The 24,331-nt window shown below is 44.7% G+C and overlaps 11 protein-coding genes across 11 annotated transcripts; 3 read left to right on the forward strand and 8 right to left on the reverse strand.

Moving 5' to 3' along the window:
- Positions 1 to 3,350: 3,350 nt before the first annotated feature.
- On the reverse strand, positions 3,351 to 3,785 carry VTP01DRAFT_1075 (uncharacterized protein; the record flags this gene model as incomplete). The annotated part of the gene is made up of 3 exons (XM_069379146.1): positions 3,351 to 3,368; positions 3,488 to 3,573; positions 3,632 to 3,785. The coding sequence occupies 3 exons, from the start codon at positions 3,783 to 3,785 to the stop codon at positions 3,351 to 3,353; spliced, it is 258 nt and encodes an 85-aa protein (XP_069238483.1).
- A 223-nt stretch (positions 3,786 to 4,008) lies between these two features.
- Positions 4,009 to 5,633, reverse strand: VTP01DRAFT_1076 (uncharacterized protein; the record flags this gene model as incomplete). Its single annotated transcript, XM_069379157.1, has 3 exons — positions 4,009 to 4,282; positions 4,369 to 5,246; positions 5,307 to 5,633. The coding sequence occupies 3 exons, from the start codon at positions 5,631 to 5,633 to the stop codon at positions 4,009 to 4,011; spliced, it is 1,479 nt and encodes a 492-aa protein (XP_069238484.1).
- A 557-nt stretch (positions 5,634 to 6,190) lies between these two features.
- On the reverse strand, positions 6,191 to 7,822 carry VTP01DRAFT_1077 (uncharacterized protein; the record flags this gene model as incomplete). The annotated part of the gene is made up of 2 exons (XM_069379168.1): positions 6,191 to 6,972; positions 7,738 to 7,822. The coding sequence occupies 2 exons, from the start codon at positions 7,820 to 7,822 to the stop codon at positions 6,191 to 6,193; spliced, it is 867 nt and encodes a 288-aa protein (XP_069238485.1).
- Positions 7,823 to 9,434: 1,612 nt separating this feature from the next.
- Positions 9,435 to 10,012, forward strand: VTP01DRAFT_1078 (uncharacterized protein; the record flags this gene model as incomplete). The annotated part of the gene is made up of 2 exons (XM_069379179.1): positions 9,435 to 9,482; positions 9,545 to 10,012. The coding sequence occupies 2 exons, from the start codon at positions 9,435 to 9,437 to the stop codon at positions 10,010 to 10,012; spliced, it is 516 nt and encodes a 171-aa protein (XP_069238486.1).
- A 431-nt stretch (positions 10,013 to 10,443) lies between these two features.
- On the forward strand, positions 10,444 to 11,403 carry VTP01DRAFT_1079 (uncharacterized protein; the record flags this gene model as incomplete). Its single annotated transcript, XM_069379190.1, has 3 exons — positions 10,444 to 10,576; positions 11,123 to 11,274; positions 11,332 to 11,403. 3 exons carry the CDS (start codon positions 10,444 to 10,446, stop codon positions 11,401 to 11,403), a joined length of 357 nt encoding a protein of 118 aa, XP_069238487.1.
- A 1,545-nt stretch (positions 11,404 to 12,948) lies between these two features.
- Positions 12,949 to 15,513, forward strand: VTP01DRAFT_1080 (uncharacterized protein; the record flags this gene model as incomplete). The annotated part of the gene is made up of 10 exons (XM_069379202.1): positions 12,949 to 12,982; positions 13,043 to 13,165; positions 13,239 to 13,316; positions 13,377 to 13,441; positions 13,504 to 13,575; positions 13,642 to 13,826; positions 13,890 to 14,207; positions 14,267 to 14,632; positions 14,698 to 15,326; positions 15,410 to 15,513. 10 exons carry the CDS (start codon positions 12,949 to 12,951, stop codon positions 15,511 to 15,513), a joined length of 1,974 nt encoding a protein of 657 aa, XP_069238488.1.
- A 22-nt stretch (positions 15,514 to 15,535) lies between these two features.
- VTP01DRAFT_1081 (uncharacterized protein) lies at positions 15,536 to 17,191 on the reverse strand (the record flags this gene model as incomplete). Its single annotated transcript, XM_069379213.1, has 4 exons — positions 15,536 to 16,422; positions 16,491 to 16,761; positions 16,817 to 17,013; positions 17,074 to 17,191. The coding sequence occupies 4 exons, from the start codon at positions 17,189 to 17,191 to the stop codon at positions 15,536 to 15,538; spliced, it is 1,473 nt and encodes a 490-aa protein (XP_069238489.1).
- A 540-nt stretch (positions 17,192 to 17,731) lies between these two features.
- On the reverse strand, positions 17,732 to 19,726 carry VTP01DRAFT_1082 (uncharacterized protein; the record flags this gene model as incomplete). Its single annotated transcript, XM_069379224.1, has 6 exons — positions 17,732 to 17,854; positions 17,917 to 18,385; positions 18,486 to 18,632; positions 18,710 to 18,878; positions 18,942 to 19,302; positions 19,601 to 19,726. The coding sequence occupies 6 exons, from the start codon at positions 19,724 to 19,726 to the stop codon at positions 17,732 to 17,734; spliced, it is 1,395 nt and encodes a 464-aa protein (XP_069238490.1).
- A 466-nt stretch (positions 19,727 to 20,192) lies between these two features.
- On the reverse strand, positions 20,193 to 20,881 carry VTP01DRAFT_1083 (uncharacterized protein; the record flags this gene model as incomplete). The annotated part of the gene is made up of 3 exons (XM_069379235.1): positions 20,193 to 20,307; positions 20,372 to 20,490; positions 20,552 to 20,881. 3 exons carry the CDS (start codon positions 20,879 to 20,881, stop codon positions 20,193 to 20,195), a joined length of 564 nt encoding a protein of 187 aa, XP_069238491.1.
- A 1,339-nt stretch (positions 20,882 to 22,220) lies between these two features.
- Positions 22,221 to 22,919, reverse strand: VTP01DRAFT_1084 (uncharacterized protein; the record flags this gene model as incomplete). The annotated part of the gene is made up of 3 exons (XM_069379246.1): positions 22,221 to 22,335; positions 22,403 to 22,521; positions 22,590 to 22,919. 3 exons carry the CDS (start codon positions 22,917 to 22,919, stop codon positions 22,221 to 22,223), a joined length of 564 nt encoding a protein of 187 aa, XP_069238492.1.
- A 155-nt stretch (positions 22,920 to 23,074) lies between these two features.
- Positions 23,075 to 24,306, reverse strand: VTP01DRAFT_1085 (uncharacterized protein; the record flags this gene model as incomplete). Its single annotated transcript, XM_069379257.1, has 4 exons — positions 23,075 to 23,375; positions 23,451 to 23,602; positions 23,669 to 24,138; positions 24,192 to 24,306. 4 exons carry the CDS (start codon positions 24,304 to 24,306, stop codon positions 23,075 to 23,077), a joined length of 1,038 nt encoding a protein of 345 aa, XP_069238493.1.
- Positions 24,307 to 24,331: the final 25 nt, after the last annotated feature.

Consider the following 24,331-nt stretch of genomic DNA (forward strand, 5'->3'; position numbering starts at 1 on the left):
TTTTTTTTTTTTTTTTTTTTTTTTTTTTTTATTTTACCAAGGAGACTCCTTCATTTCCGAGGGCTTCAATCATACCAAATTCTGCAGCTCCAATCGATCAACCCGCGCACTATCGTCTTCAAGGGCATCGCGCGACGCATTCCTTCATCAATAGCCAAAAGCCTCAGCAAAGCGAGGATGGGAAATCATTGAGGAAGTTTTCGTGTCAACGTACAAGAATATCACTTCTTTTTGCTTCGTTTCACCAACTGTGCGATTCCAGTCCACGACAATAAGCCATTTGCAAACAACGTTCAACAGCGTCCTTTCTAAAGCTTGGCGGCTTGCTTGCAATGACGCTCCAGCCTTAAGCAGTCTCTGGGCTGCGAACCATGCTATCGACATTGTCGAGTGGAAAGTTTGGCTGGGCAATATCACCGATGATCGTTGGTAGAATCGCTAGATGCGCAAGAGGAAGTAAGTTGAGACGTGGTGGAATTTCGAGGGTATTTGGCGCAACTGATAGAAAATGTCATAGTTGCTTCTCAGTGCATCTGCTCAAATTTCTTTGGTATATTTAAAATAGATGCAGCCAATACATCAATATCTGCTGATGATAGGCAATCCGCGCGAATCGAGGGTATTACGCGTCGTCGCCGACCACGAGTTTTGCCCGCTCCTGATCATGAATGCTGATTGACCAGTAATCCCCTACAGTAATGTTGTATGAGGTAACGAGCTTGGAGACAGATACCCTTTCTTGTCAGCGAAACTCTCTCGGTGTATGTCCATGGTTTCAATTAAGGGACTGGAAAGAGTGTACGTTACAGCGTTGGTGTGAAAACAGAATTCAGAAATCAGCTGAATGGCATTTGCTTCGGACAGACAGATAGTGGTCACTCTTGAATAGACTAATCGTGTTGCTGATGAAGGAAGAGATCGAGATTTTGCTTGACAGTCCAGTCCTTTCGCATTAAAAGATAAGACAAAAGAAAGAGGTGGAGACGGAGTATTGTACGGCAGAAGGATCTAAATAGACGAAAAGATCACCTATTATATGTCTTGAACAAAGAAAAGATGGATATGAATGTTTTTCGATTTGAAAGCATGCCTTTGTGCTGTAAACAATATTCTCGGACTCATCTACATAGACAGTTATTGTCTTCCCAAAGCAAACAAGTTTATTGTTTTCCCGCTCTTGGCGGGGACCACGCATCGTGTCGGGACAGGGCAGACGCGGGCAAAAGGGAAAGGACAATGTATACAAAATACATTTTTGAAGGGGGCGGCGCACCAGCAGGCACCACCCGGGACGGAGGGATGCTTCTACATACAGAAAGGAGACTTGCTTGGATAGAATGATATGCACTTGCAAGCAATAATACTTGTCACGCCGCACGCTCGCCATAGAATATGAGTAAGATTTTGACAGACAACCCAGGGGAACACGCCAGAGCACAGAGAAGCTGCATGCATAATTCGGTCAAGAGGTATATATAAACATGCTTCAATCTGCATCAACCGTCAGTCGTTTGCGATCTTAAAAGATTTGATGTTCTAGCTTACCATATCATTATTTCTGTAAAAGATAAAGAGAAAAAAATGTATGGGGATTGCTCATTTTATAGGCATCTCAACTGTTATCAGAGGCAGTGCTTTACATCCCGGGAACTTCGAATGCTGTTTCATAGTATGATATCTTATTATGAATCAATGAAAATTTTTTCTTATTAAAGACAATGTATACGTCCGGAACATCGAATGTTGTATCACAGTACAATATCTTTTTGTGATTCGGCCCAGTGACATGTAAGGCCTACGAATCTTTCTGTGTTGTACTGTAAGTACAACGCTATGTGGAGCTTTCGATCTTCCTCCAGGAGCTTCCACGGAACGTGCTTACCTCTAAGCCAATTTTGTAGGTGTTCAAAAGTATATTTTGCATAGTGTATCGTGCCGAAACAAACTCGCGTGTCTCTCCCAACGCTGGATTTGTATCCGCCATCGAACCTGGAACCTCGATGGCGGATGCATTGCATTATTCGGAGTCTCCATCGAAATTCCAGGTTTACTGTTAACAGCAGGGAATTATATGATTACTTGCGGTTTTGAAGGTTCGTCGATATTAGGGGTAGGGAAGCATACATGCAACAGGGTCTGTGGTGTTTGAATTGTCGCTGTATCATGCAGCTTCGCCAGCTTTGTCTGGGTTCCAGAGCCGTAGTCTTAAGATCAGGCATTGTAGGCGAGAACTATCTGGATGTGAGAATTGGACGATGTATAAATATAGGCTATCAAGATGAGCTTCTGCTCAGGATTATAACAGCAATGAAATGAAAATATGATTTCGATAATTACCCACTATTATTGAGAATGCAATCTACTTTGTAATCTATATATCAATTGACAGCACTCGATGATAATATACCGCAGTATGATATGCAATACATACGCATCGGCACTGTTGTAGATGCATAGTCTGCTGGAACGTCGAACAGAATCGGTTTCATCACAATGGTTGTGACGTCATTGGCGCAGTATTTTGGAAGCTAACATTAAGTTGGAGACGAAATGCTGAAGAAACCCCCGTGGATTCGTCTTTCGAAGCTTTTATATGCATGCCGAAAAAAAATCATGGAAGCCTATGCGAAAGCTCGAAATCGAGCAACAAAGAAGGAAGTTGCACAAAGGCGCTGTTTTTGCGTGCTAGGTTCAATAAATCTCAGGATGAATTCGACGTTTGGAGAATATTTTCAGTAAATTCGAGGCATTGTGCTACTCGCTTGGCCTTCATAAACTTCCATTCTTAGGTGGCTTTGCATCCGCTTCGCTACTGCAAGCACGGCGCCGTCGAATTCGGCTTTATTCAGACCGGCGCTCGCATGAAGCTTTGGTGAGAGATATAAAATAGATGCCTTTTGTTTTCTTGGAAGGAGGCTCCGCCCCGCTCCAGACCCCGCGCTCCTGCGGAGGTCTAACTGTCTTCATATACTTAGCAGTAGATTCCTAGTAAGACTTCTCCCATCAAATTTCAAGTCTCGCTATTTTCAAGCAAAATTCTATAATCGAGGTCTTGTAATTATCGGGAATCCACTGTAATAGCAGACTGAGAATATGCTCAGCATATTTGCAACTCGCTTGGAGGAAAATTTACTGAAGCACTATATTGCTTAGTGATGCATTCCGTTGGAGACGATAAGTTCCGGAAATTACAACCAAATTTATAACAATATTTGTTTGAATACTACATTGCGAGTAACATAAGAAATGGTTGAGATAGTTTGTGTATTGGCGACCGTAGTATGGAGACCTGCATCCATGGCACCATCTACTTCATTCTGACGATGAGGAGGGGGAAAAAGATAGTGATATTATGAGGTGAAGTAGCTCTGGATAGTGCAACATAAAGTTCACCATGAGTAAAAACGGGCTTATGTAAGTAGATAGCAACTCGATCTAAAGTTTGGCCCTGATTCTTATTTATGGTCATTGCAAAAGACGGACGAACCGGGAATTGATGGCGGGAGAATCGGAACGGTAAAGAATCTGTATCTGAAGAATTGATGGTAATGCGTGGTATATATACAATGCGACCTATTTACAGTTACGATATCAACAGGGAAATTATCATCATTTGAAGAGAAAAACGTACCCACATGGTGTCCTGTGATGATTTCTGCCTCAATCAAGCTATTCATAAAGCGACGGCATACCAATCTTGTACCGTTGCACAGACCTTTTTCAGGAGATAGATTGATGGTCATGATCGGTTGATTCGGTTTAAGTCGCAGTCGGTGAGGAGGCATGTTCGATAAGGATAAGGAGTTAAGATATTCGACAAAGTAAATCTCCTGATCTCCCTCAGAGAGGATTCCTCCGAGGATAGAAAAATATGCTCCTGGCCCGGAAAGTTAGCGGTAGCTCTTTCGTTAATCTCCACCACATCTTTGTTCAGAGGGGTGAGAATGGCTGACCGCCTCACGGAATTCACGAAGTCTTCAATATTAGGCGTTGGCCCTGCACGGAACGCTAAGAAGGAAAAGCCGAGTAGATTATGTCGTCCACAGACTCAAATAGGCGACACCAATGGGTTTGTAACGCTATCCAGTCAATGGTTCCTGGAATGGATTGCTCTTTGCCATCGTCAACACGTAGCAAATACTCAGCAAAAGCTTCCGGAGTAGCGGCAGCGACGGGGTCGTTGTTTCGAAGCTGCTGGACGCGCATGTTTATAGACAATTTCATGACTTGGAAATGCGTCCAGAGTGCCGATCTCTTTAGATACGCCTCCATGATCTGGTTGCTATTTCAAGTTTTACGACTGGTAGAGTTTGACGAAAATCTCCACCCAGAACGACAACCTTCCCGCCAAATGCGATTGATTCCAACCTCGCATCGACTGCTCCCATAATATCCCTCAGTAATCTGTCTACGGCTTCAATTGCATATCGGTGTGCCGTCGGTGCTTCATCCCACATGATCAATTCTGCAGCTTTCAGCATCTGTGCTTCTTTAGACTGTATGGATATTTGACACGTAGAGATGCTGCTCAAATCATGTACAGGTATTTTGGACCGAGCAAGCGCTGTCTTACCGACTTGTAGGAGCAATGCTGCTGCAATACCTGAAGTGGCAACCGCGATTGAAAACTTCTGTTTGCATCGTACATGACTCAAGAGATCATTGTAAAGGAAGGATTTGCCAATACCTCCGGGTCCATCGACGAAAAATAAGCGATTTTCGGTTTGGTCTTCCTCATTATGAAAACTATCGATAGCTGCAGCGATGGTATCAAATATTCTGCGCTGATGGGGATTGAGCGATGCAATCATGCTTGGTAACCGAGATCGCAAGTCATTTGAATCGTATCTATCAAGCTCCCGGAGAAGCAGGATGCTGAATGATCTTCCTTCGTGAATTGCGGCCGGTTGGGGCATTTCTGGAATCTCTGCGAGAGATGAACCATATACTCGCAGACATAAATCTAGCTCTCGCAATGCTTCATGATAACATTCTTCTTTTTGATCTGCTGTCAATTCTGCAAACTCCCCTTCCAGTTGTCGCCGTCTTCGGTATTGAAAATCGACTGGAAATTCGTCACGAAACATACTCCACAAAGAAACAGGGTTAGAAGGTTGGTATTGCGTAATAACCGTTGCAAATAATGTTCGCAGTTGCGGTGCAGAGACTTGGAACAATACTGCCTCTCTTAAAACATTCTTCCCATTCTCGATCGTTTCTGAGAAGTTGTCATGCCCTTGCTGCAGCTTGAAAGGTCGCATGCACGGTCCCGTTTACAATCCTCAAATTTTCAAAGCTTGTTGCACCTTTAACATGTAATAACAGAAGCCTGAGAGAATTCTTTCAACATCTCGGGGCTGGACGAAATACATGCGACCAATGGCTGGTGCAGATTTTGTTCTTGGTAACCATCTACCGGCACGATAATGATAGTGGTTTGGTATTTCGTGGTAATAATACTGATGTGCGGAGGGATCACAGCGCTTCAACGCAAACCATGCAGTTAAGGTGGTCTCGTGAGGTCTGGATACTATATAATCGCCAACAGCATTCCGTGCTCGATATGTATCGGGAAGCTTGCCATCGTTGTATCTCATCGATACAAATTTGAGTTTCTGACGTATTGCTGCCATTCCCTGGTATAGCGTCGTTGGTATTACTATTTTGTAATTCAACGTTCGCACGATCATGCTCCTTGTAGACGTAGTTATAGATGTATTTTACTGACTGAGCCATGCTGCAGATTTCGACATTTACATGCGAATCATATTTCATCAATAAATATAAGTTATACGGAACGATCCATCTGTTGTCTTGGTGAATGGGTCGATTTCTGGAAGCAGGAAAATAACGCCCATCGTCTCGACGTCTGTTAATCACGAACCCGGTCCCTTCGTTTATAGCAGTCTCATTTTGGGATTCTTTTGGAACCATTTTGTATATCTTTGCTCTTCTCGGGACATGCATGGAGCATTCCTGTTATGGATTCCGCATGGACGATGTACCATATGTTTTTGCACTGCTTCAAAAAGCTCTGGTTGATCCTCTGGACCGGAAAATCTCTGCGGACACTATGTTGTCGATTTCATCTGCTGTCCGCGGTTTGTCTAGTTCGTCAAGAATTATAAGGAGGTGAGCATGGGGCGATCCAATCTTTTGAAACTCGACAACGTGGACGCAGCCAATCACTCTACCGAAAATCCGCTTGCAAATCAAATCTTTCTTTCCAGTTGGGGTTGAAAGTAAATGTAATGAAGAGATCAGGCTTGCCTATGGCACGGACTATAGCCATGGCATCCTGGAAATTTTGATGCATATATCGAGGTCCACCCGGGAAAGACGAAGGAAGAATTACTCTTCGACCAATCTGGCGAGCTTCTGCATCGTTATTCCCAATATCAGCTGCATACACGGCATCTGCTGCTCCTCTAAGCACATCTGTCTGGAAACGGCCTTGCTCACGACGAATAAAGCGTAATCTTGAAGATTTCACTTTTGCGTACATATCGGCGATAAATGCAAGGAATAAGCGTCCGTAATAGTGGTTATATGATTCTTCTCGTTCCATGATTCGATGGACATAAAATTGACGTGGAGTCGCTATTCGCGACATCCTTTCTTCAACGGGGTCTTCATCGTTGATGTCATCTCTCTCTTCTCCTCCTCCTTCTTCTCCTTGAATACGTTCTGCAATAGCATCAGCTCCATCATTATATCTATTTTCGTTAATAACTTCGATATCAATATGCTGCTGTATACCAACAGTCCAGCCTAATTCGCCACGCGGAAAGTGAAGAACGTAATGAAGCGGGTCGTAATAGGCATGCGTTTCATTAATTCGCCGTAATTCACCATCTTTTGTGATATATAATAACTCTCGCATAGCCGCTGTATCGATATTCTCATCGTCATCAGGGATGATAACAGCAACTTCAGCACATGCGGGAGCATTATACTGACGACCCTCTCGAACTACATCGCCAGATATCCTGATACTTAAATATAATGACGGATTTCCTCGAAGTCTTTCTGCGCATTTTGTATCGTATTGGTGAATGGATTAACGTTCGAGATCATATCCTGTAAGATGACTAAGATCGCAGGATCCAGTTCACTGCCAGAAACTTGTTGCCGTCGATGCAGCTGTTTTTCATCATCGGTTATATAAATCTGTGCAAATTTAGGTGCTTTGCATCAGTGGGAAGAAGTGGTCCAATCTCATGATGGATCGTGCCGTTGATGATAAATGTATAGACACCAGCAGTAGCATTCGCAAGACTTCCCGTCAAGTCGTACTCCAATAGAGGAAAATGCGAATACACTGTTATAGAGCCTGATTTTGTTTCGAAACGTTTTCGCTTCCTCAGAGTCTGATAAGAGCAGATTCAATAGAGATGCGGGTGGTGCTGTCGAAGTTGGTATCCGAATCTTTCCATTTCCACAGCAAAATTGGGAAAACTGGAGAACGACTGCTTCCAGAAGACTTCTCCCAAGGCCACATCTTAGCAGGCATCTTTCACACCTAGCATCCATCGGCGGCAGAGTATCAGGATGTAATGGGATATTACGAGCATTGATGATCTCCTGAGTAAACCCTTCCAGACCAATTCGAGCAATGCCAAATGTTCGCCGCAAGCTTCCTCTATTGTTCCTCCATAATATCCCTACTGGATACTCAAAAACGTTAATGGCTATTTTCACTCAAGAAGAATTATTCCCTTTCCTATTCTTATTAACCTCTCAGAACGGTTGGATTGAATAGAAGCATTCTGAGGAATAAATATATTTTGACGGGTTCGACGTCGAGGAACGCGTTGATCATATTGCACTGATCTAAATATTTGAAAAATAATACTATCTTTCAACCTTCAGGATTTAGTCGGGGGTAGTTCCTAAATAGAGTCATATTTGTGTTGTCTGGCAACGAAGAACTCGCGTTCCACAATTGCGGAACAAAGGGTATTGGATTTGAACTATTTTGTTGTTAACAGCAAGTATCCGTTCTCAACCATGATAAGCAAAGCATTGTTCTATGAATCATTCGCAAAGTTTCAAACTTCTTATTCTCCATGTTATGTACAAGCTGCCTATGCACTTGTAATTCAGGAGGCACTCACTCTTGTTACAAACGCTGTACCCGATAAAGTGCTTCCGCCCCAGCTGTCTTGGTCCGTGGGTCCACGCATCATACAAAAGTTCTGTGCTGGGCACCATGCATTGTTGAAAACTTATCAAGATGATGCATTATTTGGTATCACATACTTGAAACTTTACTGTTGACCGATAATCGTGGTAGAATAGATAGATAAGAGAAAGAGAATAGAATAAGATATACACGGGTCAACCTCATGAATGCATGATGCATCGTCGCGCAAGACGCGTATCAGTACAACGCTATCAGTACCGCTCGAGAATCTTTCCCCAATTTACTCTGGTCGTATCACAATATGCACATTGAACAGCAAGCTGGATATCTCTCTTTGTCCTTTTCTTTGACCTGATCTACGTATATTAAAAGATGTAAGTAGGGTTCGTTACCTCCGTAAAAAAAGGTCAGCTGAGATAGAATCAGGGTTAGACTGGATTCACAACGACGTATGTTCTCTGCAGAGGGCACGCGGCGTATTGTTTGGTGATCATTGAAGAAGCTTTTGTGAATCATATCCATGCACCACATCTAAAATGGGACAGGGGCATGAGACTGAATCGAGCCTCATCAGCGAGTACAGGAAAAAATTCTCTTGAGCATTCCTCGAGAAATAAGTAAGGCCAAAGTCTTAAATGCTAATATGCGGCCATACATTAAGACGAGTCGTTTGGGTTCTGACCGGTGAAGCAATCCTGCGTCGGCTCAAACTCGCTCCATGCTTAACAGACAGAGTCAGAGTTGTAAAGCTGACAAAATAAGTAAACGAGGGTAGTTTTCCCAAACTCAAACGCAATTCTGCAAGACACAAAAAACTTGGCACATGGCCCCGTTGGGAGGAAAAAGCCAATGTAAACACCCGTGGTTTATCCTTCACCAGGTCAGTCTTAAAGAACCGAGAGGAAGGGGCAAGGTCTGTGATTTTGCTGCATGCACCAAAACAGGCTCTTTGCAGCTTCTTGCATCGACTGGGCGCCAAAGCGCTTCCCACGCCAACGTCTACGAGGAGTCAGAGGAAAACATCCTCTCTTTCCCCCCCCCCACCTCTTCCCCCAAACTTTCTTGGGCGCACATCTTCCTCCCTATGGAAGGTTAGGGCGAACCCGATGCCCGTTTTTCTTTTTTACAGTATTTTATAGAAAGGTCACGCTGTCCCTTTGCGCTAACTCTGTTGGTTGGCTGGCTGCCCCTATAAATTGCTCCCCAAACAGGTCCCATCATTTGTTCCTTGCTTCTTTCCCTACAACTAGCACTTGTCCTTGGGAAGCCCTTCCTTCACTTCACAGCTATGGACCTTAATATTTGCTTGTATTGCGAAAAGCCTCTTAAGGATGATGTAAGTCTTCTCTCACCTTGCAAAGTCTGTCAGCAGATCACATTAACTTGCGCTCTCTCAAGTCAATGTACTTTTGCTCAGTAGCTTGCCAGGCGCACGAGGCATCCAAAGGCTACACTGTGGTTCAGCAGCAGCAGCAACAGCAGCATCGCTCCTTGGGATCATCGAGCTTTTCTGTAGGCAGAAACAAGAAGCGATCGTCTTCAGCAAGCTATACTTTTGCTTCAGGCTATTGTTCTCCATCTCCTTATGAGCTGTCTTATCATCGACGCCGGTCTTTCTGTTATCCCAAAGACCATGTAGAGGCCCAACGAACTGGTCTACTCTTTGGCTCTACTTCATCATCTTCACTCTCCTCGCTCGCATCCGACAGCTCCTCCTCCCTATTCACATCCTACACTTCAGCCAACGACCCCGCGACCAAAGCCTACATGCATTTCTATCCACCCAACGCAGCCGACAATGCATCGATGCTATCAACAACCTCTTTTGAGTCCTCAGACATGGACAGTGTACATACATGTTTTTGACGAAAGAACAAAAAATTCCTCCTGCATATGAAGAAGAAAAAACGTTAAGTACTAAAAAAGATTAAAAAAAACCAGATACCCTCGGTGGCTACAATGCAGCCCAAATCAACATGAACGCTTTCTTCCTTTTCCTCCCTCCCTCATACCTCACCCATCTCTTGCTTTTGTTGTACATGATCTCATCCAAATTCAAAATAAATAAAAAAGGAGAGCCGTCATGAAAATTAATTGCATTACCAATCATGTACCAAACGCTGTTTATTGCTTATCTTGATTGAAGCAGAGGACAGAGTAAAACTATCGGCTTTGTTGTCGGTTCATGCCTGAGCTTGTCGTGACAATGAAAACACGCGAAGAGGAGCTCACTGACCAGTTTGCTCGGGGGGTTTACCTCTTGGATATGCCGACACTTTCCTGCTCCAATTCTGCAAATGCTACGATCTAGCGTCCCCACAACGAACGGCCTGCAGTCTGTACACGAACATTACACTGATCCGTTCGACTTGCGCACGATGCACCGGCGACCTCAGACTGCGGCCGGGATGGTTGGCCATATTATGGGATGTATGTAGAAGATCACAGCAGCGCAGTGGGCAAGAGACGTATACACGCTGTCTTGCAAGCTGATGCAGGCTGTAGATATGCCGACGACTTAAACATTATCAATTTTTGGAAAGATTTGGGTCGAACGCTCTCGGAAGACGACGTGCTCCTGGCACAAACAATAACAAGAAGAGATTCAAGTTTCTTTTGTTCTGAAAAATTACAGGCTGGGCAGCCTTAAAGCTATCGCCGAAGTAGCTTATGAAAGGCGCTTGCGAAGTTTTCCTTTCTGGAGGAGACTTCGATCAAACATTGCCTGTCGTCAAGCACGCTTTAAAAACAGCAAGGCTTCCCTCAAATCATAAATGCTTTGGAGGATATTTAGGATTTTGACATTGTCCATCAATATGTGACTACTGGCCCTGATGTTAGCCTCTGGAGCGACCAGGTTGCCAGTTGGATTCTGTGCTTTCTTTCCGAATTCCTGATCTTAACTGCGAAGTACAGTCGTAATTCCTTCGAGTATCGGTTCAACGGATGTATGATCAACATATAAGCTAAAGTTAGCACAAGAAAGGTTGTCTAACTTGGAGTTCAAAGTCTCGAAGAATATCCGTGGTGCCCCTGAAGGATACTTTAAGCGAACACGATATTATAACCACAATTGTGGGTCGTATTTTAAGGCCCATATTGAGTTCAAACACTTGCCACCTTCGTTGGTATGTTGAGATGTTAGAGGTGCATGGAATACAGAAAACCAAGTGAACAATTTTGAGTCTGACATCCACGTTTCGGAACCTGTGTCTGCCGTATTCCAGTATATTCGCATTGGCAAAAACCTCTTGTGATCAGTTGCTGTTTTCCCGCTGTTTCGGGTGATGTTATACACTTGAGAACATGGGAACAATAAATAAACTGGTACTGGATACTCTGCGATACTCCGTTATCACAAAGGGAAAAGGGGGACGTGTTGGGCCGATGTAAAATTCACTTTGTGGAAGGTTGCACCGCAATGTGTAGCGTTAAACAAGTAGCCACAGGGCCATTCTTTTCTTGGTTACATAAAGCAAGTCCACCAAAGAGCTGACAAGTGGTTAAGATTTCGGCATTTCGGACGAAAAAAATTACGGACTTGTTTGATATCGCACCAAGTGAGGCGCAAGATGGATACTCTTGCATCTACAAGCAGGAGCAAACGAGAACGAAAGGATTGGGGGCCTGCGCGTATTTTCGTGGTACAAGTCTAAAACTTAACAGCACGGGTATCAAGTTTGTGTGTTTCGTCACTGGTGCACAGACCGGTCTACCTGAGACGCGATTGCACCTATCTTCAAGTCTGTGCACGGTCATCTGTGTGTGATAATAAAACTGTTGTCAGAGTTCATGTTCCATGTTTCCGTGTCGCGGAATCATCATATTTTCAGCAAAAGAAAGTGTCAAAACAAAGCCGGTCAAGTAATAATCGTACATAGCTACTTTGTAAAAAGGAGGCTAGGCCTGGTACATAACATCCGTCAAAAATCGCCTACGTCGCCTTCGTGTTCAAAAACAGAAACTAGAAGTACGTCCGGTTATTCCGTTCTTTGGAATGGCAAGACGATTTTGTGGGCAGTCGGTATTCATCAAGGGGGACAGGTACCGAGTCTGTCCCAAACGCAGGGTGCATATAAACAACAATTCTTTCGGGGCACCCCGCAGAAATGATACGCTGACGGCTATTACAGCAACAACCTGGGATATGTGGAATTGTCAGGTGGACAACGACAACAGCAACAGCAGCAGCACAGTTTGTTGTCAGTTCAACAGTGTGACCCGAGTACCTAAAACGTGCCTTGCTCTCAAAGGGTGTCTGGCTCCATCGGGCCACAAACGTGTCACAGATAAACAAAAGAGCATGAATCAGCAGCCCTTTTCCCTACAACACCCGATGCAAGGTCGCCGTCAGATTTTCTTTAGGAAATGTTGGAAATCGTACTACGCTTGATCAACAACTTTTCCAGAAACACCAGATACATACATACGCTAGATATTGCATATCACACCGATGATTATGTTGATGATATGGCCTCTGAAGTAGGTAGCCATTGCAACCATAAAGCTGCTTGGTTCCTTCCGACTCAACAAGCGAAGCTAAGCGAGAAATACGAAAATAAACTCTTCCCGTTTTCCTGTCGCATATCGATGCGCATGCTTTCTAAAGTTGCTAATGCGGGAAGTTATAGGGCAATGTAAAAGGTGCCGAGATCAACAACTTGTGTATCTGCTGTTCCAGCTTGCATCTCATCAAGCGTGCGGCATATTCGCTTATTAGTTACGTATAAGGAAATTCTCAGGCTGTATTGAGAGCGCAGGAAAACTCCAGACGTTTGTCAAACTGAAGCACAGTACAGATCATGGCATTTTGGAAACCAGGAACGATCGCACCTGGTAAGCAGCAATGACGACGATACCTTGGCAAAAAAGACTTTTGACATTTACACTGAACAGGGAGCGCGGTCGATCGCGACACGGAAAACGAGACAGATCAAGCTGTGATTGCCCATACTGAGCAGCAATTTCGACACTTGACTCTGAAGCAGCAACGCGAACGGCTGCCAGTCTTCAAACGAAGTAAGTTTTCTGTAAAAAAGACATCAGAATCCATTGTTTGGACTGACAGAGCTTCCTTCCGCTGCACACTTAGGACGTGAAATTTTGTACCTGCTGGAGAAATATCAAACGGTCATCGTCGTTGGTCAAACAGGATGTGGCAAAACAACGCGTATGCAACGCAATCGAGAATACAGTATCAAATGAGACTCATACGATGTGTATTATCTAGAGATACCACAATACTTGGACGAAGCTGGATGGACAGCTCACGGGAAACAGGTTGCTTGTACGCAGGTAACTATCTCGATATCTTTTGATAAATGATTTTGCACGATAGAACTGAAGATGTGATTTAGCCACGAAGAATAGCTGCCACTTCGGTTGCTGAACGTGTTGCTGAAGAGAAGGGGTGCAAACTCGGCGCAGAGGTAAGTAGAAGAACTTTTGGCGTTGCAGGGAACTGCAATTGATTGATCCCTCACATATCCGTAAAGGTCGGATACCTCATTCGATTCGAAGATCAAACGAGCCAGCGGACGCGTATCAAATACATGACAGATGGCATGTTATTTAGAGAGACCATGGTAGATCCATTGCTCAGCAGATACAGTGTAATAATGATTGATGAAGCACACGAACGAAGTCTATACACGGACATCCTTATTGGTGTTTTGAAAAAGTAGGTGAAAGTGATGTTGCTGTTACTCGCCTAAAATAGTATTAACCGTTTGACGCTCTGTAGAATCCAACGGAAACGCCCTGATTTACGCATCATCGTTTCATCAGCAACGCTAGACGCAGAAGCATTCTTTCGATTTTTCAATCACAACAATACACACGATCGATCCAAAGATACCGCAACTATTCTTTCCTTGGAAGGGCGCATGTTCCCGGTGGATATCATGTTTACCGAGAAACCAGTCTCAGACTACGTGGAACAAGCTATCCAAACTGTGTTTGATATACATACTCGGGAACCTCCGGGTGATATTTTGGTGTTCATGACCGGGCGTGACGAAATCGACACTGTAGTGGCAGAACTTTACGAACGGTCGAGCACGTGAGTTCTTTGTTGGTTTACTCTGCAAAAAATGTAAATTGACTGTAACCATGGATCAGATTGCCGGATAGGAGCTTGTCACTTATGCCCTTACCACTCTATGCTGGTCTGACCATGGAGGAGCAGCTACGGATATTTCAGCCAACGCCACGCGGTAGCCGAAAGGTGATCGTCTCTACCAATATCGCAGAAGCATCCGTGACTTTGGAAGGCATCGTGTATGTCATAGATACTGGATTTGTCAAAGTGCGAGCATACAACCCAAAGACGGGAATGGAAGCATTGGTAGTGATGCCTATATCTAAAGCGTCGGCGTTGCAACGTGCTGGCCGTGCAGGCCGGGTAAAGCCTGGCAAAGCTTTTCGACTGTACACCGAGGAGACTTACAAATCACTGCGTGATACAAGCGTGCCCGAGATACAAAGGTACAAAGAGGAAAAGAAAAAAAAGCCATTTGTCTCGATATCTGACAAGCAGTTGTAATAAACAGGAGCAACTTGGCGCCAGTGATTTTACAGCTCAAAGCTCTGGGAATCGACAATGTTCTTCGATTTGACTTTCTTACAGCACCTCCTGCGGAACTCATGATACGTGCCCTGGAACTCTTGTACTCCCTGAAAGCGCTGGACGACGTGGGACGACTTACAATGCCCCTGGGGATGCAGCTTGCAGAGTTTCCAATCGATCCCATGCTTGGCAAGATATTGCTATCATCTGGCGAATACAAATGCAGCGAGGAAATCCTTACAATTGCAGCCATGCTATCCGTACAGAATGTATATATGCAATCGGCTCGAGCGTCCAAGGAGCAGGTTCAGGAAGCAAGACGGAAATTCTGGGTCGAGGAAGGCGACCATCTCAGTCTGCTTAATGTGTACAATGCGTTTGTTAGCAAGGGTAACAAGTCCGGCAAATGGTGCCATGACCGTTTATTAAATTTCAAGGCACTTTCGCGAGCCATCAGCATTCGGCAGCAGCTTACACGATACCTTCGTCGGTTCAATATCCCTATTGTCAGTGCACTCAAGCTATATCCAAATGCAGCTGAAGCAAGTATACAGATTCGTAAATGTTTAACGAGCGGGTACTTTTCACAAGCAGCGAGGGCTGAGCCGGACGGTAGCGGAAGGTTTCGGACGGTACGGGACAATGTGCTATTATCCATCCACCCCAACTCTGTTCTCTTCAACCGAAATCCACAGTGGGTCGTATTTCACGAAGTTGTCGAGACGAACCAAGCATACATGCGCGACATTACTGTTATCGAGCCGGACTGGCTCGCAGAACTGGCCCCACATTTTTATGAGTTTAAAGAATCCAAACGTCATTTATAAAGATTCTCTTGAATATTCATGCACATGATGAGGTGGAGGCGGTGGAGGCAAGTTATGCAAGGAGGTGGTAGAGGAAGTGCGACGATGTTGAAGAGGATGCGACCATGTTCTGCACTGAGCTTTCTCATTCGGTGGATCGCTGAGCTCTTGCAGACTCGGTGCAGATGGTTGACGAGGTATCGAGTCGAAATGGAACGGCGGGAAATCTTGCAAGTTAGGAGCGGATGGATGCTTTGCTACGCTGTAGGGCGGTGCCTGATCAAAGTAGTCGTCAGCTTTCGCAATTGATAAGCGCCGTACCAACACACTGGGTGAAGTCGTGTACTCAGGCGGTGGGCTGAGCAGCATCGATGGAACAGTCTCCGGCAGACATGTTATCAATTTGTTTTCTTCTTTGAATAAGCCGTATCCGCCATCAAAGAGCGATTTCACCGAGCTGTTTGGTGGTTCTTCGGTTGTGCCAACTACAAGCGGCACGTCGAGCACGATAGTTGAGCCGTTTGCATTCATTTCCTCAGTGAAACGCATCACTTTTCCAACGTAGCTTGCCACGCGATCACGTTTACGTAGCGGTAGTCCCTCCATATCCAGGTTTATGATTGCACGTAAACGGTAGGTGATTCTGAGAGGATAACGATGGCTGTCGAGAGTTGGTGGGGTGTCAGCAGGGATCTTCAATGCATTAGTTGTGAATTTTGTTTGGAAGGTGTGATCGTCGCAAGATAGCGGTAAAGCAACGTGAGCAATGGACATTGTGTCGTACGAAACTTGGTCGTTGGCGGCCATTGTCTGAGTGATTCGGTCAAGATGCAGTGTGACGCCGTCGACAAGTCGGATTGGCGCAAAGTGTCGAATTTGCAGCGTTACAGGGATAACCTGATCTAAGCTCCACCCCCACCCGAGAGGTTAAAATACATGGTCTCGCCGTTGCCCTGCCTTCCTTTCTTACCAGGTAGGTAACAGGATCGGGGCACATGCACCCACGCTGATGCGGTTTCGATTGTGCCTTTCTTTAAAACGCATTGTTTCATGATAATATCGTGGGGTATATTGAAAGAAAGTTGTCCTTCGCTTGTCAGCTCTTTGGTGTAGCAATCATCCAAAACTGATATCCGATCGAGAATCTCGACTGCGGCGGATGCTTTGGGCCAAACGCAACACGGCAAATCCGGTTGCTTATGCACAGCTTTCACGTTGTAATTGATGCTTCCAGATATTCGCTTCAAATATTCAGCATCGTCTTGTTACAATTGTCGTTGTTTCGCGTTCTCTTACCTCGTGGTGTATGGAAGATGGTATATCGCTCGGTATTAATATGCTAAAGTTTACAGTTGTTGCACCCGTCACGATGTATGGATCAAGTGATACTTTAAACAATGGTCTTTGCTTTCCGGACTGCAGACGAGCTTTACATGTTAAAAATACTACAAGCTGCCCGGGTGTGGAGTTTTGCAACCCGAGACGAACTTTCCCTATACTTTACGTTTTAGTCTTCTTTCTTATAAAGTAAGCAAAGCGGGTCAACTGCTTGCCTGTAATGCGATCACCAGGGAAGTACACTCGAGGACCGCCATCGAGATTTATAGAAATGGGATCCTCTCGGTCGACATTGTACACGAACGTTGACTGAGAACGCAATCCCGTTTCCATATGCTTAAGCGGAAAAGAAATGGCGGAAAAAAGTTGTGTTCAGAAAGATGGGGAGTCTTTCCGCATGTGGTCACACACGCGTGCGTATATCCGCCAGCCAGCCAGTCCACTGCTGGGATAATCCAACATTGATTCACTTTCTTATCGTGATTTGAGCTCATGCATCTTTGAGAGTAGCCAGTCTATTACCAATTTACGGGTGTCAATTTTTCTCCAGCATTGAACACGTATATCATATATCGCGGATAGTGTCAAATGCTTCGCTGTGAATATCCTTAACATGTATCACTATACCCGCACCAAGTTTTACTACTAGCTCTATTCAATGCTTACATAATAGTTTCCGAAATCGAAAGCGATAGACTGACAATGTTTCAAGAAAAGAAAATTGCTGCTGCGATTGAGCATTTTACAAGGAAGATCTTAAATAAGAAGGAAGAAAAAAAAGCATCTAGGATATCTAAGGGAGGACGGTCGGGGCGGAAGAGAGCTATGGTACAACGGTGGAAGATGGGATGAAGATACGGAAAAAGAAAAAATTCAAAAGTCTGGAAATAGATGTCGGTAAGGGTCTCCTTCTGGTTGTTCTTTTGGTTTCTCGTCCGGGTACTTTTCAAAATTACTTGTATCGTACTCATGGTTGTGCACTGGTACAAGCGGTGCCTGTCAATTTTGCTGGTTAGAAAGAAAGAGCCTCTTCTGTACAGGGGAAATGAAAACCATACCCGCACCGTTCGTCGCAGCAGACCTCGCCAATCGATACCTTTGAAGAAACGGTGATTCTTGATGTCATCCGCTCCTCCTTTGAGGTTACCTAATCGCCGGGTCCGATCGACAACGAGAAGGCCCTTAACTAGTTCCTTGGCTGCACTGTCGAAATGCCTCGGGCACCGTACCTTGCCAGCCAATATCCGCTCGTATGTACCGACATGCGTTTCGTCGTAAAATGGAGGGTACCCAGCTAGCATCTCGTAGATAAGAATACCGAGAGCCCACCAATCTACTGGCTTGCCGTGACCCTTGCTCTGAATGATCTCAGGCGCCAGATACTCGGGTGTGCCGCAAAGAGTCCACGTTCGGTCGCTGATTTGTTTGGCAAAACCAAAATCCGTGATCCTAATGTGTCCCTCCGCATCCAGGAGGATGTTTTCTGGCTTGAGGTCACGATAGATTACATTTTGGCAGTGCAGATATCTATCAGGAAAAGGAAAAATAAAAAAATAACAGGACCCCGTGAGCACTCCTTGTGTTTCAGCAAAAGCAAATCTGGCTGCTGCAAACGATCGTTTCTTACTCTATTGCCAGAACAATCTCTGCAGCGTAAAACTGCGTTGTGTGTGTAGAAAACCTGCCAGCACGCCGCAAGTGCCGGAAAAGCTCGCCGCCTATGACATACTCTTGCACCATGTACAGGCTGTAACTGTCTTGAAATGTACAGCAACTGGTTGTTTTGTTAAAAGTATGAGAAAAAGATTCCTTGGTTCACATGTTTGCAGAAAACAGAATAGCCATACTTACAGCTGCACAATGAACGGAAAGTTAACTCGTGAAAGCACCTGCCTCTCATTGTTGATATGCTCAACTTGTTTCAACCGTACAATTTCTGCCTTCTTGAGCACTTTAATAGCGTAATATTTGCTGAGTTCCTTCTGTCTGGCTAGATATACTCGACCAAAAGTCCCTGTGCCTGGAATGGGCCATTGTTTAGATGATGATAACCCCCAAACCTGCAGCATATTTATATGCGTACCCAGGGTCTCCAGTAGCTCAAAGTCGTCGATGCAGTGTAAGGATTTAGGGTCGAACTTTGGCTGCTGGTTCTGCCACTCTCGCAATATAGTTGAAAGAGACTCTTCCTCTGCCGAGCTCGTACTCGTAGTCGCAGAGTCGCTGTGTTCCAGACTCGTCTTCTTAATGGAACCAAGTCCTTGAATGGTGACTGAGGACCGGAAGGTTATCGTGGACCGCGGTGGTGGTGGTAGTGGTTCCTGATCGACCTCGGCCGATCGTCCCGGCGATGGTCGCCTCAGGAAGAGCGAGGCAACGTGTGATATGAGTCGCAACGGAATTTTGGAGTAATGGTACGGGATCCCCCGAGGAAAGAGATGCTCCTTGAAGATTAGCAGAAGAAAACGGCGTTATAATTTTTGGAAACACCTGGGAGTGGAAAGGAAGAGATGTGTGTGCGTGTGTGTGGGTGGGTGGGCCTGTGGGTGCTTCTTGCCTTTCGAAGCGACGTCATTATTTTATTACATTTACAAAGAAAAGCTCTTCTTCTTAAACATTTGGCAAACATTCTTTATTCATGTGTTTGCCATCTACCGTTATCTTATACAACGCCTCTACTTGGGCTTGTCTGCAGCTCTACAGCCCTGTTGCGCATTTGGATAGGCAGGCAACTTTGTGTACCCTTGCGATTTTTGCGACGGGCTTCCAAATTTCACGAGTTCTTTTTTCTTTGCCAACGTTTTGCCGTGGTGGGGTCACGGAAAATAGAAAAAGCATATCGGATTCACCGGCCATCCCCCATGCCATTAAGCAAAAGGCCGGGAGAAAGGCGACTAATAGACAATCCTTTAATGTCTTGCACTCGTTCGGCACAACAGTGGACGGGAAATATCAGCACCGTTGGAATTTGACATAGAGCGCTTCAAAAACTCGAGGAAATACAAACTCAAACGCACTAACGCGCGGGAAGTTCCTAATCAGGCATGCGCAACTTGTGGTAGATAAATGTAAACGATGGAGCTTGCAACACATGGTCGAAAAGTACGGCTGTCCAAGTGACAGCATTGCTTATCTGGAACACGGCAAAGTCTAGCGTTTTTCTCATAATTTGAGTCGTAAGGCAATCGACGATAAAGACTGGGAAAGGCATTCCATCCAGTGAAACAACACTGATCGCTCCAATACCGAGCTAAAAAGTATATTTTGGATGAATAGAAAACGAGCTATAACGTTAAACTGGGGGATGTAACTAGGGAAGAAGAGTGCGAAGCTCCTAACCAAAGATCGATCTGCGTTTTGCCGGTTTGGACTCTTCTTGCGGTTTTGCAATAATGACGGTGCAGGGTGCATGATGCACGCAGTGGTCGCTGACACTACCAAGCAACGTTCTGCATGATATTTATCTTTTCGTAAATATATCATCACTCCGCATGGACTAGCGAGGAGACAGACCTTTTGATAGTGCCCATATTTCGTGAACCCATGATCAAAACATCGGCTTTGACTTCGCTGACCTTACGGATGATCTCAGTCTTTGGCTCACCAATCATCGATATAGCCTTGCAAGCAATCTGGAAGATAATAGTCAGTCAGCAATCATCCCTCTACTTGATGTATCGTGCGGTCACTCGCCTTTCTGTGCCAGAGTCGAGAAGCGAATGATTTCAAAAGCTTGTGACTTTCAACTTTGCGTTCTTCTGCCATTTCCTCAATGTAGCCGCTCGCATCGACGTAGGGCGCTAAAGGCGTATCAATGAGACGGACGTGGACCAGTACGACGAGATCTTTATCCGGTCGGACAAAGTTATCTACGGCCCAGTTGATTACATATTGCGCTGAATTTTCGTCAATAGATACGACTACTACGCGTTCCAGCTCGACGACTCCGTGTTCTGCTTCGTTGTGACTATATTGCTCGACGATAGTTTCTCGACGTCTTGTTTTATCGGCAGGTTCGCTCATATTGGTAGAAAAAGATAGAAAAGGCCGAGAAAAAAATGGATAAAGTCGAAAAGGAAAAGATGGGTTTCAGTGACTTTTAAATAATTGTCTTCGCATAAATTTCCATCGAGGTTCTTGGACAGGTCCGGTTGATTGGATTTTCGATGGACTTTTTGATATATTGCGTTTTGGCTTAACTGTATTCACTCTGAAGCTTAAGATATTTAGATCAATTGCGATTCAAGTCTGCATCCGCAGTAGCATGGATCAATATACATAAGTTAGTTTTATCCGTTGTAAGCATACGAAACAAGCGTTCAAATGTTATCAAACTGGCGAAAGAAATATCACGCGATATGTAAGCGATCAAAACAATGACATAGCATACGAGTATACAATGCATGTTCACCACGATTTGTTCCGGATAAATATGTCAGTGCTTTGGACAAATGGACATATACACAGTCAGGCGATGAGGTTGTATCCTAGCAAATGCGGCGTTGAAAGAGGCGCTAATGCGTTTGGGAAGCATGCATAAGTTATTCCGATAAGATGTGCTTTATCATTTTCACTTTTTGCTCCGTTTTGAAAATCGCCACGCGTATCATGATATCATGCATTGTATCCCGGTGAAAGGATATTAGTGTGCCAAAACGGTAAGATCGCTTTGATTCCCAGTTGTTTCGGAGTCCGCCTCACATGAAACTCGGGTGCCTTTGGTAGCATTGCGAAAACGCAGTAATATCTTTTGGCAGAGCTTCAGCTGCGCAAGGTCATTGTAATCAATATGACGGGCCTGTTAACAGCTATGCTTGGGAGCTCTGTATAGTGTACCTATCTACTGTAGTATTGATCCGAAGCAGAGGACCCCAATATGACACTGTCTGTGATATCGTTTAAACCAGTCATAAGGCAAAGTCGGGCATGGTAACTAGAAGACCGGTCGTTAACTATGGATAATAAAAGGAGACTGATAGATGCAATAAACGAGATACAGGTCAAGATAGGCACCTGTCAAATTTGAGTTGAGTCAGACGCCGACAATGACCGGAACCGATATCCGGCCAGCCCTAGTCTTTGCTGTTGCCAACAACCGCCGCAGCTGTTAAGCTATGCCCGAAGCAGAAAAGACAACAACAACAACAAAGAATTCTGTCTGCGACTACAAGCCATTGCAAGAATGTCTGGCCAAAAACAACAATGATCGTTCTAAATGCATGAAGGAATGGCAAGAATTTCAAGAAGCCTGCCGAGCTAAAAAGTATATATAATTTTCGAAGGGATAATAGCGCAACGTGATAGAGAAAATGAGCTGTAACATGGATGCAAATAGGAAACAAGAGTGCGAAGCTTGCCGCTCCTAACCAAAGATCGATCTGCGCTTCTCCTGTTTGGGCATATCGCGTGGTTTTGCAATAATGACAGTGCAAGGTGCATGATGTGCACAGTGATCGCTCACGCTTCCCAGGAATCTCCTGCAGATGTATTTAATCTAGTTAACAGACTTTTTGCCACTTGATAATGGGAATAATAAGACCAGACCTTTTGATGGCACCCATCTTTCGAGAACCCATGATGAGAACATCGGCTTTGATTTCATTAACCTTGCGAATGATCTCGTCTTTTGCCTCACCAATCATCGAGATAGCTTTACATGCAATCTAAAGAGAGTATTCTGTCAGCCATCCTCTCTTTATCTTTTGATATCTTGTTCAAATTGGATATTTGCCTGCTTTTCCCAGAGCTGGGATGCATATGTCTTTAGAAGTTCGTGACTTTTGGCTTTGCGTTCTTCTGCCATTTCCTCGACGAAACCGGTTGCATACACGTACGGTTGCAAAGGTGTATCGAGGACACGTACATGCACGAGAACGACGAGATCTTTGTCTGGTCGAATAAAGTTATTTACGGCCCAGTTGATCACGTACTGTGCTGAATTTTCGTCGATCGACACGACCACCACGCGTTCTAAATGAAGAAGACCGTGTTCCTCGAGGTTGTGACTATATTGCTCGACAAGAGTTTCTCGATGTTTTGCTTTATCAGCAGGATTACTCATAATAATTTGAATGGGAAGAAGGAGGGGAAAAGTGAGGAGAAACGGAAGGGTTTCAGTGACTTTAAAACAAATTCATGTCAAAACGAAACTTTCGAATTTTGCAGAGCACGTGGGCTCACTCAAAGATATACATCGTTGGCATACGTATTTCACTGCTAGAGTGCATCACCTACAAACTCTTCAATATCCTTGAAGAGACCTTGTAGACACTGTTCATGGGTCAGATTTTTGTACAGTCGCATGCGAACGTCCACATCTTGGCGTCGCTGCGGTGGCAACGCGTCGCCTAGCATGTTATACATGTCTACAGATTTCTGGACAGAAACTGTAGAATCATTGCTGCCATGCACAAACAGAATTCGCGGGAACAAGTCCGGAAGGTCATTTGACGTTCTGAACATCGCGTGATTCGCACGGATCAATCCCGCCGTGCTTTCTGAGTAGCATCCGGCGAACCTTTGACGTTTCTTTACGTTAGCAACGATAGCGAAAGGAATGATAATATCGTTGAAAAAAGAAAATACATCTTACAATAGCAGACCCTCGATCTGAGGTAAAAAGTCCAAAGGTTGCTGCATGGATAACGAATGCTTGCCTTTATCTTGTTCATCCAGGCATTTCACTTTGGTAAGCACGTCTTCAAACGCAATCTGAGCTACAACATCTGCAGCTGTCCCGTGACTCTATTTGCATATTAATTGATCAGCAAAAGCTACAGTAGTCAATGCAGGACCCTGTCGAGCTTGTACCATAATGTAGATCATTTCTGCAGACAGGATTTTGGATGCGTACTTGATGGCTTCCCGTACATCGTAGCATGCACATTCTTCGCGGTACTGCGGAACGGCGACCGCGTATCCAAAGTCGCAAAGTCTGCTTGCCAAGGGAGCATACAAACGCTTGCTTTGAGGTGTTGTTGATCCGTAAACAAATAATACAAGAATGCCGGATGCATTGATTGCGTTGTAAACATCAAGGCGGCAGACATGTGGGTTTGATTTGCTGTACACACGGTTGCTCTGACAAATTCGGTGCCTGCTACGATCAGTCACGCGCCAGTGGATGTACCCGAGCACAAATGGGATAGTTTTCACAAGCTTATCATTCCAGTGGATGACAGCCGAAGGTCGGACGGGTAGATCGCTCAGCAACTGTCTCCAAGGTGATGTCCAACGGCAGCAATAGAAATACGTCGTCCATGCACTTGTATACATTGCGCCTTGTCAAACTGTCAGCAAATTTCTATTTACTCTGCAGCTCGACATTAAGTACCTGCACAGAAAATTAAAAGCGGTAGACAGAGGAGAAGGCATAAAGTGAGCATCGGCAGACAAAATAGCGAGATGGAGACGAATAGAGTCTTATTTGATGACAGTAGATATTTCATTGTATAATAAGACTCGAGAAAAGAG

Source organism: Rhizomucor pusillus, assembly GCF_041956525.1.
Source record: "Rhizomucor pusillus strain CBS 183.67 unplaced genomic scaffold VTP01scaffold_10, whole genome shotgun sequence".
In the NCBI taxonomy this organism is placed as follows: domain Eukaryota; kingdom Fungi; phylum Mucoromycota; class Mucoromycetes; order Mucorales; family Lichtheimiaceae; genus Rhizomucor; species Rhizomucor pusillus.